The 17,620-nt window shown below is 35.2% G+C and overlaps 1 protein-coding gene across 1 annotated transcript in view; it reads left to right on the top strand.

The window, feature by feature from the left end:
• The first annotated feature begins 239 nt into the window (after positions 1–239).
• Positions 240–17,620, top strand: part of LOC136040894 (uncharacterized) — a 72,301-nt gene continuing 54,920 nt past the window's right edge. The window contains exons 1-4 of the mRNA XM_065725308.1: positions 240–339; positions 3,534–3,613; positions 7,091–7,235; positions 9,784–10,097. Coding sequence (XP_065581380.1) covers positions 3,540–3,613; positions 7,091–7,235; positions 9,784–10,097 — 533 coding nt within the window. The 5' untranslated portion in view covers positions 240–339; positions 3,534–3,539. The remainder of the gene's footprint in view (positions 340–3,533; positions 3,614–7,090; positions 7,236–9,783; positions 10,098–17,620) is intronic.

Genomic DNA, 17,620 nt, shown 5'->3' with positions numbered 1-17,620 from the left:
ATAAAGTGATGTGGGTACAATGTATTATTTATTAAATTGTTTTCTTACTTTTTTCTGACCAAAGACCTTCCTTTGGAAAGATTTGTAATAGAAAGTTTGAAAGGAGCTCATTTGACTATGAATTGAAAGTTTTAGCGTTTCTTACATGCCAAAGTGATTGGAGGGCAACACAGATTATTTGGCGATCTGGAACGTCGCTTGGCTCCTGGATTGTGTATAATGACATGTTGCGCTTGAATTTTGCGCTTTATTGAAAAGCGCGAAATTCGATTTCTTGAATATATTCCTGTTGTTTTGAACTAGAACTGAAAAAAATGCTAAGAGTTAGGTAATCTTACAGTAAGTGAAGATCCTTTTGATTTTCTTAGAATTTCAAGGTTGGATCAACCCTTGCTAGTGTGCAAATTATAGTTGAAAGCTCTTGGGGACAGTGACACCAATAAGGAAGTTCATCCCCCCCCCCCTTTTAGATTTTGGAAATAATTTGTACTTATTTAGGGGTCGCTCTCTCTAGAAGTAAACATACTGAAATAAAAGTACATAGTATTCCTGGATTCCTTGTGTTATGTTATTTCTAAATGCCATGGTCACTTTTCAGTAAATTTGCAGTTTTCAATAAAATTTAGCTAGGATGAAAAATAACATCACCTGATATTTTTTTTTATTCTCTCACAATTTAATAATGTCTTGTGTGGGGAAACATCTTGAGCTCTTTATGGTGCACCAAAAGGTAAAGCAGTCCATAATAGCCAAAAGTTATAAATATATTTCTGAAATAAATATCTAGTGAGAAAATTGATATTTTTAGCTGATAAATATAGCCATTTGTAGTCTAGTAGAATATTATTTTGAAAAGAAATTTGCAGGAATTTTCATTGATTTACTTTTCACTGTTTTACATTGCAGTTATATCTTTAGAGTAGGCTAAATAAATAGCATAGTACTTAAATTATGAATTCATAACCCATAACTAAATGAATGCATTTAATAAATAATGGTGGTTTGTTGTAGGCCAACCTTTGACTACAATAAGTATTGTACCTTTGGCCAGTCAATAGTACAACATATTATATGACAGAAAAAAAATTAAGTAAAAAAACTCAATTATTTAGCATTGTTACAATTTATATTTAGAATACACCCCATTCCTCCTTTTTTTTTGTCTAGGCAGTCTAGATGACCTTTGAACAAATTGGCAGGGATATTTAGCTCTGACACAAAGAAAGCTCAAAGAGATTTTTGCATCATAAATGTTACTGGCATCAGTATTCCATATATGTTAATATTTCCCAGGGTCAAATTTAAAGATTTTATGTTGACAGGTGCCCTACCAGGCACTATTAGAGCAGCTAATCAGTCCAGTAAAAACTATTTCTAGAGTTTCTGGAATGCTTCATTAAGCAGAACAAGCCAGCCAAACTGCTACACCAGTAGGCCTAATTCTTCTGACGGAAGAATTATGGGGAAGAACCACAAGTTATGTGACCATACCCGCCATCAATTTGGCAAAATCTTTTGAGATACATTTATTAATGTTTCATCCCTACAGCAGTCACAAAATACAGCCACTTGACAGGTCTGTTTTTGGGCCTGTCAAAAGCTTTTGTAACATAGCAGTAAATGACTGGATATTGACACCTAGAAGTGCTGCTTCTTCAGTTGGATTAGCATATCCAAAGGCCTTCTGCCAAACTAACATTGTTAATGGCTCTAAGCTAGCTAGATTAGTGCCATTCAGTGAAAATATTTTCATGGAAGATGAATTTTCATCTTTAACTGTGACAGACAGACCACTTCTTGTTGCTGAAAATTTGAATCAGAATAGAGAGGAAACTTTAGAAGCCACTGATTTTTCATACAAAAATGTTACTGAGATTTGCTTCACCACAGATGATTAGACCTCATCCAAAGGTAAGGCCTAGGAAAGGAGTCATCCAAGGGAGGCAAGTCAAGAATATTGACTGACACTCCAGAAAAGGAAAAAAATTGATAAACAGAAGATGAAAAAGAAAAGTGAGTCAGGTAGGCCAAGAGAAAAAAACAGTAAAACAGTTATTTCAGGTTGATTCAACATGTGATTCTGACCCAGATACTGATTTGCTGATATGAGAATATGAATGATATGAGAAACTGATATGAAGAATATGACACAGATTTTGCTGGTTTGCTGATTTGGAAGATAAAAAAAAAATTGAAAGAAATATGATTTTAAAGGCACTTTTGGTGTTGTAAAGTTGGCTGGCAAAAAGAGTTTTTTTTGCAGAAGTAAGAGATTTAATGAAAGTAATTTACAAAATTAAATATGAAAAGAAACTATATGATACTGGCTCCTTTAGATTTATAAGGACTGATCAAAAGGCTTATTACATTGATCAATCAGATATTTTATTGGAGCCTCCAGTTCCAGTGAAAACCTGTGGGACTGCTTGTCAAATGGAACATTTGTGATTTGAATTGATTTGTCATTATTTAATCTAGGATAGTATATATATATATATATATATATATATATATATATATATATATATATATATATATATATATATATATATATATATTTATATATATATATATATATATATATATATATATATATATATATATATATATACATGAAATATTTGAACCACATGAAAACCCTTGATCATCCTTGTTTGCTTGTATAAATTTAGGGTAAACAATTGGATGCCAGTTGACTATTTTCAAATAAGTTGGGCTTACTGTAAGGATAAAATTTATACTTGATTTTGTATCTGATTTAAGAGGCTTGATGCAGTTGATTTGTGCTTTTTGGTGTACATTCAGCATGATAAAGAAATACACATTTTTCTTGAACAATTGGTTGTTTTACAAGGATGGGAGGTGTTAGGAGTTCAGCTGTCATCCTTTAAAATGGGCACAAAGGTGTAACTTTCAGAAATGTTCTGAAGCACGCAATGTTGTATGTTCTGAAAGCACAAGTCAGGCCAATATGAAGGTATTTAGAGCTCTATACCTTTGATAAATCCTGATTTGTAAGGTTTTAAATTCGTGTCTTAAAATAAAAAACAACAAAACAAAATGCCTGCTCAAATAATTTGAATTTCAAATTGGGTTTCTAATCATTAGGGTTTTCGAAGTAAAAAAAAAAAAAAAAAAAAAAAAAAAAAAAAAAAAAAAAAAAAAAAAAAAAAAAAAAAAAAAGACTAAAACCAAAATTAAGGAAGAAATTGAAACTTTGATCTGATGCCATGTGAAATTGTAGGGGCATAGGTGCGCGTAAAGTTGGAGAATTGTTGGATGGCCTTTGATCCATTTTGTCTTCTAAGAAGGCACCAGATCTTAAAATTTGCCATTGAATGAACTGTATCCCAGCTTTTTTACACTAATTCCTGATTTAAGATTAGGTCAGAAAACTGAAATTGTGTGTATGAGATGCTGCTTTCAATGGGTCTATTCTAACACATAAACTTATATGTCCTGTTCTAATCTGTTGAGCTGGGAATTTTCTAATTTCAAATGTTTTACTTAATGTAGTCATTTTTTTTTTTAAGAATATAATGGACATAGAAAGACTGGAACTAGAGGCATTGCTAATTGGATTAATTAAAGAAGATTCTACCCTGAATAATAGGTAAGAGGTTTTTTTATATCTATGAAAAGACTGTGATGTACAATTTGCCTTAGCAGAAAATGTTGGAAGAAAGCTGTAGCCAATGGACACAAGTCAACTGTTTTTCAGAAGAAAAAGTGAAAAATCCAAGAAATGTATCTATAGCATTAGACTAGATTGACATTCATTTTTTTTTTTAAATACTTTTTTCATTATATTTGACTATTTATATTACTGTGCTCAGCATATGAACTGTTCAGAGGACAATTTCACCAATTCTATATTAATTGATCAGTCTTTTGTTTCAGTAAGAACAAAAAAAAAGATAAATACAAAAAATTAAATAAATAAAGCACTAAGCAAGTGGACGATGCTAAACAGGGAGGCAGATAAAGAGCAAAGTGACAGATTCTCAAAAACAGAAATCTGTGCAGATTGATGGTTTTCAGCCAAAGTTCAATAACTATTAGCAACTTGATTTTTAAATTAACTCCTGGACAATATTTATTAAATTGAACAAATGGAGGGAAATGACTAATCTAATGGGTATAAGGAATATAAGTCCTTTTGTCGGGAAAAATTGAGCATTTGAGTAGGGAATATGAGCCCTTGTGAGAGGAATTGGTTAATAAACCATTCCAGGTTCATGGTTGATTCTTATTAAATTTGAAGCAATTAGAAATTTAAGTGTAATTTCTACCAGGAAAATACTAGATTAACAAGTGTCTTTAGTGAATCTGCTTCTACACGATCCATATTAAATTGGGAAAAATGGAGACGAATAACCAATCTAATGAGTATGAGGAATATAATCCCTTGTTTAGGGAAAAATGAGCCTTTGAGTAGGGAATATGAGCCCCTGTGAGACGTATTGGTTAATAAACGATTCTAGTTTTGCTGTTTGTTCATATTAAATTTGAAGTAAACACGACTTCAGTTGCAATTTCTACTGGGAACACACTTGTTTCTTGTGCATCATTAGTTAAGTAAAGATTCATTTGGCTAACCTTAAGCACTCTTCTTGTTTTTTCATTTCTTGATTATAACGCATATTTTTGGAACAGGAGAACGTACCTGGTTATATTCTTGACATGTGAGTACCTTTGTAAATGGTCAAACTAAAACCAGTGTGGTTTATAGGCCTGGGCAGAGGGGGGGGAGGCAGATGCCCTCCAGTTTTTCTGACATCTGACATTAAATTCCTTTTATTTATATTCTTACACTCTTATGGCATGCCTTGCCCCCCAGATTATGAGGCCTAAAACCGCTACTGAACAATTAAACAATTAAGTGCTTTGACACTAAAACCTTTTTTTTTAGTATTGGTTGTTTCCTTTATTATTTGATGATAATGCTTATTTTGGGAATATTCATGACAACTTACAAAGCCTTAAGATCCTGAAATGACAACTTGAGTATTTTTGTTTTATGTATTTTTTTTTGTTTTCCCCTGGAGTTTTATTACTAGCCAATGTTCGTCTTTTCTGTGTTTTTTTTTTAAATTCATTATACAACAAATTATAATTTGAGCCAATCACTAATAAAAAAAAAATAAAGTGATGCTATACTGCAGATACCTAAAGCGAGTGTTTCTACCATTTTACCATGACTTATAATCTAGTTGAGTCATAAGAATTGTATTTCCAAAACCTAGACTAAAAGTGAAACAGACTTTTACCATAATTAAGTAAAAACATGAAAAGGTCCATTTTTCATAATGGCAAGAGCTGGAAAGTCATCTGTCTGTCTGAAAATGTGTTTCCATTCTTGATTTGTTCAATGAAAGTATGTTTTGCTTCTTTTTTTTTATCTATACCTCATTGAAGTAGATAAAGAACTCTTTTTCAACTCTGTTAATTCCAATTAGGCATTGCTAAACTTGTTCCCTATGGGTTTTCTTTGCTAAGCCAGGCTTAGTTAATGTGCTACATACAATTCAATGCTGTTGGAAACAGTGGTGTTGATCAGGGGGGGTGGGGATTTGCCTCCTATATTTTTTTCCTCCCCTGATTTTGGAAATTAGCTTTTTTGGGGGCATCATTTGTGAAAATGCCTTTTTCTTGTATGTTCATTGGAAAAACAGTAAGCGTGTCCTCTTCTCCCTTAGATATTCATAAATACATTCTGCCCCTGTGGATTGATGCCACTACTTCAGGAGAGGTAGGCTTTTCTTACCAGGGATTAGAGTTGCATGCCTCTTCCTAAATATACATAGCCTAATGATGGCACATGTAGAAAATAGGGTAAATTTAAGTAAAAGCCAATCACTAACCTGAAAAAGAAATCAAGTGATGATATGCTGCAGATGCCTAAAGTTAGTGTTTCTCTATTGTAAAATCGGAGTAGTGGGTCATGCGATAGACGCTTAGGCTTGTTTGATAATAATTCTGATTATTAAGGAATGTTCTTTTGATTGTGAAATATATCTTTTGTAAATGCTCATTTTCTTTGCTTGAGACTGGTAATGAGAGGTGCTAAATTAAAAAAGAAAAGAAATGTGGGTAAAAAAAAAATCAGCTAAAAAATCTAAAAACATGACCAATAGCTTAAAATTACTTAGCTTTCATTGGGAGGTGTACCTGTCTTCAGGAATCAATAGATAGTTAATGCCTAAATTTTTAGAGATGTAAAGCAGTGTCAAATTTAACCAACTTGTTTTGCTTGCTTATTTTTGTGGTTCAACATGGCAACACAGGACGATTCAACTGGTCAACAATTTCTTTTTTTATGTAAACAGATGTTCTAGATACACTACTATCCTACGAATGGGTTTTAGTTATGCGCTCTGGATTATGGATTATGCTCTGGATATGGATTGTGGTTACGACATCCTGAAGCAGTAACACAATATTACTAAAAAGTATAAGTCATGAAAGAATAAACTATAAATGTAAAAATTTCGAAAAGTATCCTGTGGATCAGAATAAAGAAGAAGAAATTCCTAGGCAAAAAGTGATGTTTATATTGATAAAAATAATGTATTGCAATACAATTTCAGAGATAAAGCAAGGATAATTTATTTTACAACTTACTTCCAACCGCAGTTCCGGGTTTATTTGGAGATTAGTGTTATTTATGATGTCCTTAAGAACATGCAGCCATAATCCATTCGTAGGATAGTAATGTACCTAAAACATCTGTTTATTCAAAAAAGAAAATAATAATTTGATTTTTTCTAATGTTGTAAGACACACATGGCTGTGTAAATCTCGACTTAACGAATTTGGACAATTAGATTTCATTTTGCTTCCATTAGTTTTTCATTCATTAATCCACTAATTTTAAATTTGATTTTGGTATCCTTGGTACATTAAAGATGTTTTTCTACTTCTGGTGTAGTGAAGATAACATGCTCAGTAATTTTATTTTGTGTTTTTTTTTTCAAATGGTCACTTTCTTGGGTTTCAATATTTGCCCTTCTGAACTTTTTGGCATAAGGACATCCTCCAAAATTTAAATGAATTTGTATCATTGATCTCAGTCAGTTTTATTTTTTAGGGAACTGGATGTTTTAGGCGTAATAACCCACCAAAACCTTCCGGCTGTGCTACTTGGCGTAAAAGCTGTTCGTGGAATTTGTGGAACCTCACTTCCTAAATTGCCAGGAATTCTTTATTATTTGTCAAAGAAGAGGCAGTGTTTGGTAAGCTCATTGCTAGAATGTTTAATTATATACAATTTCCAAAGACGCAATCTTCTAGGTTTCTGTTCATTTTTTTTTCTAATAAGAGTAGGTTGCGGTCTGACCTGTTTCTACCCTTAGAATAAGTCTAAATTATCACTTCCACTAAAAATCTGGTAATAATGAATATTACTTCTATCATGAAAGTATTCTGAAATTGTATTAACTTCCATTAGCAATCTGATAAATTATTTTTTTATAATATGACGACAATAATCCAAAAGATGGGAAAAAACATCGCTTTCTACCAAAAATCTGATAAAAAAAAAAGTTTTTTTACAGTGTAACTTAAATCCAAAGTATGGTGAAAAGATATTAACTTCCATCAAAACTCTGGCAGAAAAACAATAATTTCTTTTCGTAACAATGCAAGCAACAAAATTAACAACAAGATCAATGCACAGTGTTTTTGAGGAAAAACGGATTTCCAAATTAGGTTTCTGTACTGCACATTCAGCAAGTATAATTTCGACAGGACTAGATTTACATTGTTTTGGCGATTTGCTTTGGTGTTTTAGCAACGTTAAGTGGATATTACCAAAAATGGTTTTGCAGGAACATCACTTTGGTGTTTGTTTCTTTCCTATCGATTAAAAGCTTTAGCTACTAATCTCTTGAAACTTCGGAAATCACATTTTCCAAGAAAAATGTTTTCTTCCAAAAATGCTGAGACTTTACTTAAAGATGGCCTAAAAAATCACTGTATTCTCTATTTTTTGGAAGGTGTTTAGTATAAAAGTGCATTAAAAAAAAAAAAAATGCACTTTATGTATCTTAGGCTACCGTACAAGCTAATGCTAACAACTTCTAAAACTGCTACTACTTCTAACAACTCTCTGCACTGCCAAGAGGCATGAGGCCAACACAGCTAGGCATGCCTCGCCTCCATCCAAACCCATTCAAAGTCTCCCTCTTTACACCCTCACAAGAAGTTTTAGTTTTGGTCAAGACCCTCCCTACGATGTCCTACCACCCCATTCGGGGAAGACCTGTTTTTCGTTTGGTCCTAAACAACTAGCAGAAAAGAACAATTTTTGGTTATTTGTCATCCTTGATCAGCAGAACGTCTCCTTGCCATTTCAGCCTTTCTCTCATTATGAGCACCAGAAAGTGGGAATTTGCCACAAAAAGGCCTCCCAAACAAAGTGGCCCTCTTCGAAGCAGAAATTTTTAAACAACATATATTGGTAAACTTTGCTTGACTCTAGTTCAAACAAGGTTTAATATACCTGCCTTGGTGCTTCCAACCCTCCTTGGTTGTCTAACCATACAGATTGAAATCCTTGCGTTTCTTTGCTTTAAACAAGGTAAAAAGTGCAGAAACCTTTCTGCCATAAAATTGTCGATGGGACGGGCAGAAGACCCATGGACCCATTTTATGCCCTTAAGAATATAGACTGAAATGTTTAAATAATTTACCTTCAAAGAAGATGCAGTAAATCTTCTTTTCTATTGGATAGTGGGTCTGTGGGTCTAATTGGATCCTCCAATCATACAGTTTCAAACATCCTGCATGTTTTTATTTGACCAACGTGCAAAATGACTAATTTTATATTTGAAACTCAGTAGCGGGGAGGGGAGGGGGTATTCTAGTCGACAAAGACCGATTTTGTTATCCAGTCATGCAGATTCAACTTCCTTACTGAATTTTAGTTGTCTCATCAGGGGGAGGGCATATGTAGTTAAATTCTTTCTGAGCTGAACAATTTACATAACATCTCTCTTTACATGATCGGTAACTGTTTGTAATTCTAGAGCAAACTTGTTGATTTGCATATGTTAATTACACCAATAGTGTAAACTAGGAAACAAGCCCGGTTAGTTCATATGTTAGAGCATTCACGGGTTTGAGCCCAATGGATATTTTCTCTATTAGAAAAAAAAAATGTCGAGAATATATACGTTTTTGAGGAAAAATATCTTTGTGGAGAAAAATATCAATATTAGGCTATTTTATGCATGTAAATAAATCAAGAATTTGGCCCAAGGGAGGTGGGGGGGGGGTCTCTTCAGAAATGAGTGTTCTCAAATGGTAATTTTTGGTAAGTCTGCTCTGCTTTGTCTCAGAACTCGGCGATCAGATTGATACTTTCAGTGACAATTTTGTGTGTGGGGGTTGCAAGGTGACTTGATTATTTTCAAGGGGGGGATATAAGTATGTGTGCTCAGGGGTCTGTAATTTCAGTGAGCGGGAAAATTTTCAAGAGAGCCTTCGAGGAGGGTTTTATTTTTAAAACTTTAGCAAAAATGTATTCAACAGCTTCTTAACGGCGATCGGATGAACAGTGTATTATTGCATACAGGACACACACACACAGACAAACTTTCGTTTTTTTTAGATGTATTAAGGCAGAGAAATTCGCTCTTCAATTTTTATTGGAGCCTCGGTATGGGGCCCTTATTACGCTAGTTCAAACGGGGCCATAGAAGAAAGAATAGTGCTCCTAAGTAGAATTTTTTATTATTTAACCTTGTATCTGCAATGTTGGTATTATAATATATATTTTAGGTATTCAGAGCCACAGAGGATACAAACACTTTCCTATTAGTGCCGAAATTCAACGCTTCCAGCGCAACACTCTACTCATTAGAGCCGTCATTTATCAACTCAGTCGTTGTTAATTTATTGAGTGTTGGCTCCCCAACTGGTAATCTTGATGGTATTGTCGACTTGGCAGAAAAGGTTAGGATTGAAGGGAAAGTTGATGGGGTTTTAAGGAACTTGAAGGATCCGTTGACTCGCGAGTTAGGAGCTTTTACTCAAAGCATGGTAGAAGATTGGTCTCCGGCGAGTGGTTTCAATGATGAAATAACAGTTAAAATGTGAGTAGTTTGTTAGATTATTTTGTGTAAATGGTAAATATCCATAACCTCCAGGCAGCTACTAATCTTATAAAAATTACTTGATCTTTTACAAGCATTCGATGTAAATGTTTCTCTGCATTACTTCTACAATCAAAGTTGATTTCCGGATTACCACAAAAGAGTATAAGATTTTTTATAAATTAGACCTGAAGGCAAGCGAATATTTCTCGTACTAGAGGCTGCATACCAGCAGTAGGTCAAAAAGTGGTGAATTTTTGTCTCATGGCTGAGAGACTGGAGAATTATGTAACACGTTCCAAAGTAGTTGAAAACTTTAACAATATAGATGTCAAATTTATTGAATGTGATGATTCTATTCATGATACTTTAAAAAGAATTATTTAACAGATGTATTCCGAGGTGTGACAACAAAGTTGGATTTTTTTTCGTGTGAGTGTTAGAATGAGTTACTATTTCTTCTTTTAAGAATCTTTTTACTTACAGTAGCGACCGTCGATATCATAATACAAGAAATGTGGATAATCTAACTCGGAGAAGCACCACTCGCAATCTTTAGTAGTTCGTTTTCATGTTTGTTTATTAATGTTTTGAATCTTTGAGCATGTTAAGAATGCTCATAATCTTCATGCTTCAAGCTTACGGCCAATGAAGTTCATTTATCTCTGTAGTGCAGCTGGTGAATAGCTCGTTCTGAGTTGTCATTGTATTCGAGGCTCTGTTCTACGATTCTTTTTCTATTCTCACTTGAATTTCTAGTTTTCGAGTTGTTTAGTATGAGTATGTTGAGTAATTTCAAATGATGCCGTTTTCCCGGAAGGTGATATAGTGGCAACTGGTAGCAACTCATCAAAAGTAGTAGTTAAATTATGAGACTTTGCAAAAATCAATATCACTCTTGCAAGTGTTGTCTTGCACTTAGAGTATGCTCATCAGGGTTGAAAAAACTGTATAGTAAAGTATATTTGAGTAAGTAGTTGATCTTTTGTTTTGGAAGAAATTTGGTTAGAATTTGTGTGAATTTTTTGTCTTGACAAATTAAGATTTAGATTTGCAGATTTAAAATAAGTTTTTGTGTAATTATTGCAACATTTTTTTCTGGTTTTGCTTGACTCATTTGGATAAACTTAATTCAGAACTGCACAAAAGTAAATAGGACCATGGAAAAGGGGAGGGGTTTATTTTACCCTGGGTATGCCACTGAGTTTGTCTTTCAATCAATCTATCCCTTTTCTTCCTGTATTTCCAGTCATTGTATGTCTCCCGTATCAAGTCTATGACGATGTATGTCTATTTTTTTTTAGGCATCAAAGACTTGTATTGACACCACGTTTGGGTTTTAGCAAAATTAAACTGTAAGGGGGCTTGGCCTTTGTTCGCTCCGCTTGAATACTCCAATCCCTTCAGGAGCCTTTTGATGTTGCCCCTGTTTCAGTATTTTCAAAGTTTATTCTTTAGTTTTACTCTAAGGAAAAATGTTCAAGGATTCCTCTAACAGTCGATGCGAATGAATGGCTTATTTTACTCTTGGTCTTACCAGTTACCTTCATGAAGGAGATTGTGGGTACAAGTATTTGAAACAAAGCTCCTTAAATAACTAGTCACCATGTAGAACCCTCTCTGAGTAGTAAAAGTCCGGAAAACTTAACCTGTGCTTCCACTGTAACCCAGGGGCATCAAGAGGGAGATTCTAATCCTTCCTCTGTTTCTCTGTTGTGGTAATGTTCTGTTGTTGAAACCGACAGTAGGTGAACGATCAACGAAGATCTGTGGCCATTCGTTAGTTTACTTTTAAACGCTGGGCATATTCCTTTTGGTCAGCCATTATAATGTAATCTGCACGGGTGTACTTTATTTTGGCTTTTGATCTAGAACTCATTCTTTGCAGATGAACGATTTTTTTCTTCTTCTATTTTTACAGCTAAGGGTTGGACAAACGTAATTTTTTTGGCATCAATTTCAGAAAATCAGTGGGCAAACGATAGCGGTACAAAAGCAGTCTTTTGCATAAGATTTTCAAAACTAAACATCATGGACGCCAAAAGTCAAATACAGTTTATCAATAGTTGCCTGATGAGGGGCTCAGTTGCTGATTTTTTCATTACAGACATCTCTGGCTGACTTTGTTTCACGTTTGATACCTTTCACTTTTTTTTATCATCACGGTGAATTTCGGTGCCGTTTTTATGAATTGACACGAAAATAGAAAATGTTTCAAGCTTGAATCGCTGCCGTTTTCTTTGCAGTTTGATGCCGATTTGGCAAAACGATGCCGGAAAAAGTTACGTGTGTAGCTTTTTATGGGCTTTTTGGTTGCCACTATTTAGCTCTCTTTTTTCTTGATGCTATGGTTACAACTTTGTACGAATTCTCAGCTACAAGGGTTTGGATCTACTCTTCGCCTCCGGATACTTGAATGTCAATTTGAGTATATCCACTTTGGGACTTCAGAACCGATGTTGCTCCCTGGGTCTTCTGGTGAAAAGGATTAACTCAAGGAACTTAAAAGAACTGCTCATATTAAATTCTTTTTCTTTTTGGCTTTTGAGACTGCGCACTGCACTACAAACATCAGTAGTCTATCATGACGGAACTACCATATATATTGAACGAAAAGTTTTTTGTGATAGAGGGAAAATTCGTAAGGATGGTGCAGTATCTATAGTGATCCCCTCATATAAGGTCTGTGGATTATCGGTAGGGGTTCCGGTTGCAAATTTTTAATTTTAATTAATGAAAATTTTTGCTTTTTTTTCTTTCCTCGGCTGCCTAGTCAGGGGTAATAACATTTTACTGACTATCTGGGCATTTTGTTTGTAAAACTACCCGAACTTGTGAAAAAGCCTAGACAGTCAAACCCAAGACACAAGCACAGACGGATCAGTTTTTGTAAGCCCAACTGTCTTAGCTTATAATTGGGTTCACTTGCATAACTTTCGAGGCAGGTAGGAGATCCTTGTAGGCTTTGGACACTTATTCTCCTAGCAAATTTAAGTCAACTTGTTGTTCAACTAACATTAAGTTTACTTTTTAATAGTGCAAATGTCTAATTTTATAAATTGAATCCATTGCCTTGCCTGACACTCATTGCAGAATGGCCCAATTTCGACTTTAGACGCTTGTTTGCCTCCCATTCTTCTCATTCTCGCTGATTTTGAATTAAAATGGGATAGTTGTGGGCATCAAGTTATGGCTAATTGTAGAAAAAGCCAAGACAGATATTCGGACTGAGTGAGAAGCAAACCTGACATTAATCCCCCCATATTAGGATTATATTAAAATGTCGTTAGTTCATTTGTTAATATATGTGTCTATCCATTATCCGTCCATGCGACATTGCTAGGGCAGTAGAACCAAGGTAGATAGTCAAAGAGCTAAGATAGTGATAGAACCTATAGTTTTCCAAGAGTTTGGTTAACCAAACAGTTGGAAACCTTAGTGTCTGGAGATGAATACTTTGATCTTAGTGATAAAGAAACAACTCGTGATGGTTCTGGCAACCGTGGCCGTAAAACCAATTTTGTGAAGGTGGAGGTTTTATCGTATTTGAATGAGAGGCGAAAGAAACTATCTGTGCTCAAAGTGTACCCAAGGGTAATGAAAGTTTTCAGAAAGTGCAACTTTATCATTATTTCATCTGCATCTGCAGAACGACTTTTTTCGGTAGGTGTTGGAATTTTTACTCCAAAAAGAAACATGCTCGGAGATGGTATGTTTGAAAAGCTTCTGCTGTTGAAAGGAGCAACTAACAAATTAAGTTAAGTTATGATGAACTGTAATGAATGTTTTTGGTAAATTATTTTCTTTTTATATCTTAACTGAAGTAAAATTCGATTTTCATGAAACCAATTGATTTTTTTCATGAAAACTATCGGTTTTTCTGAAAAGCGGTCGATTTCTCGGCAGAACCTTGCTTATCTTGTCTACTTGGAAAGGAAACGGATATTAAAGAAATGTTTTGATATTTACTGTAAGTAAAACATTAGTACTTGAGTACTTAAATACTGAATTAAAATCGAGATACTTGAGTACTTAAGTACTGAAGTACTTTTTAAAACTACTTATTACTTAAGTAGATCTTTAGAGAAGTACTTAATACTTGTACTTAAGTAAAAATTTCTCTGAGTACTTGGTACTTGTAATTAAGTAAAAAAAAGAAGTACTTGGCACAACACTGGTTGCTAGTGCTGTTTCAAAGGCAGCATAAGGGGAAGAAGGAAATTGACGTGGTTGAATTATAGATTTCGAGGAGAAAACTTATTTTGAAATGCTTTTTTTAACGATTTTTTTGCGCTGGCTTATTTCACTTTGAGTCGAAAATCCACTCTTTTTTTAGCCCAGAACCCACAAAAAGGAAAAATCTGCAATAATAACGAAACAAAATTTATTTAAATAAAGAATAAAGAAATACAGGGAGAAATTATTATTTGTAAAAATAACAGTTCGAGTAGGAATAAATCTTTTTAGTAGATAGTGAAAAACGATGATAAAAATTATGGATATTTCGATTACCTACACAGTTACCATCATCAGCAGATAAAGCAGATGTTTATTGCAGCCAGAAACTTTCTTTAACTCCCTCTAAGTGCCAGATCTGTATAAGCATACGCTTAAAAATTCTTATAAGTCCATGAAATGTACAAATGGTTATCGCTGAGGTAAACTGATGGTAAATTTCGAAGACAACACTGGCTTTCCACTATTCTTTTAAAGGTGTTCCTTGAGATTAACTTGGGGAACACTTCCTCTTCTTTGTCCCAATTTGATTTGTATTATAGGTTTTGTGGAGTCAGGTAGATCAAGAGCTCAATATGGTGCTAGTCTTTTACCCAGTCTAATCCCTAGGTTTTAAAGACCTATTGAATATTGCTTGGAAGAATCGATAGATTGTTTTGTATGTGTTTTTTGGTGGCAGAGCTCTATCAGCGGACTAGTTTTAGATGATTGTGTAAAGTCAGACGTAGCTGTCTTTATATGCTTTTGAACGGGCGTTGTCGTCGTGAGGAAACCAGAGATAGCTATTTGTCTACGTGCCTGTCTTATCGACTTGACAAACGGTGGCACAAGGAGAGATAGGTCTTCGAAATCGAAGTAAATTTCAAAAGTCGGTCAAATCTAGTTTCCTATCTAACCTTGCCTTTAAAGGTCGCATGTCTTTGGCGATGATAAAAATTTCCCACTAGCCTAGTTCTGCATCCTTTTAAGTCCTACCAAGTAAGTCTCAGCTGCTCCATATAGAAGTGTGCCGCTATTTTTGGCACAAAGCTTATGTAGAGTGGTGATTGAGCTGGATGGATGAAGGTGTTTGGAGTCAAAAATTATTCTCAGGTTTTCATCGTAAGAGCATCAGATGATGAAGACAGGTGATACATAACCCGGCTAGGAAGCGTATTTTTAGGAGAAAAAGCTCATGGAAATTTTGTAGGTTTTGTAAGCAAAAATAAAGTTGCTATGATGGTTTTGATCCGGGCCAAATATGTCCCCATTTGCTTTTCTTGCGCTAGGCTGACCATCCAAGCATCACTCTGGAAGTTTTCATCCCTTGATGCTACCTTGAAGATCCCAGCTGTCACCAGAAGGTTATAAGATGTAAAACTATCAAGAACAACCTTTACATAATGATTAGCTGAGAAACGTTAATCTAGAGCAGAAGGCCAACCATAGATTTGATATGATTGTTGCTTCTTTGGCAATCCTCTATGCCAAGCCCATTGCCATCCATTGAGAGTCTCTGATCTCACTTGACATTACCGTCGACCGAAGACGTGATTCTGAAGGCAGCGCTGAAGCAAAAGGATGGAAAATCACCAGGAGATAATTGTGTTACGGGGGAAATACTGGATTGCAAGTTGGCCATTCATATCGTTCATTGGAAAGACTTCTTCCGAATCATCTTGTCAACTGCTGAGATAATCGCGGACTGGTGCCTCATTTCTAAAACCTATTTGTGAAGAGGGTTGCCAGAATATGCAACAACTGACGGGCTATCCGTCTATTTTCATTCCTGGCCACCTGCTGTTATGCATTATCCTGGCCCGCATACAATATCATTTCAATGAATACTTTCTTTACGAGCGGTATGGCTTCCGCCTTGGCCGGTCTTGTATACAGTTGATACTCTCTTTGCCAGTGGACACGGAGGAGAGCTGTGAATGATACAATACGTTTTACATAGTCTTCGTAGGTTTCGAAAAGGCCTTCGATTCATTAGGTTGTCAGTCACTTCGGAAGCTTCTACGTCACTGGGCTATCCCAAGGACCATAGTAATTCGTATCATGGTCATCTATGAAGATACAGCCAGCTGCGCCTAGACAGCAGAAGGAAAATCATGTATACTCTTTGCAGTCGTCATTTAATTTGTATCGAGAAGCGTTAGTTCATCTGGATTGTACCTAAGTGGTACCCTGCTCAGTGACCTGGATTTTGCTAACAAAATAGCCGTTTTTGAAACATCTCAACATTTTTGTAAGATCTGCTCACAAGAGTTAATTAAAGAAGAAGATTTGGGAGCCAGTATCAATGCAGTAAAAAACAAAGGCATAAAAAATAGCAGGTCGCCGATGAACATTAAGTTTGGCAAAAATAAAATAGAACAAGAAGTCAGCATCAAGTATCTTGGCTGTGCCATAGAAGAACAGCGGATCCACAGCCACATAAATCATCACCAAAATCGGAGAGGCTAGCAGCAACTTTTAAAGGCCAAACAAAAATTTGAAGATCGAGTACTTTATCTCTGTAGCTGAAGCTTTGCATGTTTAGAGGTTTCTGTGTATCAAAAATATAATATCTAAATCAAGAGCGAGATAAGAAAATTAATTCTTATGAAAACACTTGACTTCGTAGACTACTTGGCATCCACTGGACTAGGAAGGTAACGAATAAGTACGCAAGGAAAGTAACAAGTCAGTTGTCTCTCATAGATACTATACGGGGGTAACGATGGAATTGCCCAGATAAGTACTGTTTATGGCCGAATCCAGCATCCCCAAATCATCTTTCTCTTGGTACCCAGAAGATACCCGCCGCTGAGGAAGACTTAAAAAATATATCCATTTCATATACAGCAACGACCAATGACACTTCGGTGCCTCTTTACAACCGTCACATCCATAAGCTTAAAAGACGACTAGAAGCTTCTTTTGGCTATCCTAGATGCCTCCAGAGACACTGAGGATATAAGGTTTAAGTTAACACCAGGCTGTATTGCAAGCCTTTGAAAAGTAGAACGACAGTGACCTTATGTCTTTTACCTGAGTAAAAAATTTATTCCACTTATAATGAAAGCATATAACCCATAGGCAAAAATTTCCCATGCCGAGAATCGAACCTGAGCGAACTGGGTGAGAGCCCGCTATCCTAACCACTAGACCATATGATATTTATGATTTTAAGATAAGGATTTAAAGATAAGGGCCGGGAGTCGGCACGCGGCAGGCTTCTATATATGGATTCTCACTGTCGCTTTTCTTCTAACCGTAGGTTCATTTTCAGGAGCCATATCATTCTTATCTCTCCTTTTTAC

The sequence above is a fragment of the Artemia franciscana genome, chromosome 21 (genome assembly GCF_032884065.1).
Source record: "Artemia franciscana chromosome 21, ASM3288406v1, whole genome shotgun sequence".
Classification (NCBI taxonomy): Eukaryota; Metazoa; Arthropoda; class Branchiopoda; order Anostraca; family Artemiidae; genus Artemia; species Artemia franciscana.
This window is presented reverse-complemented; position numbering and strand designations above follow the sequence as displayed.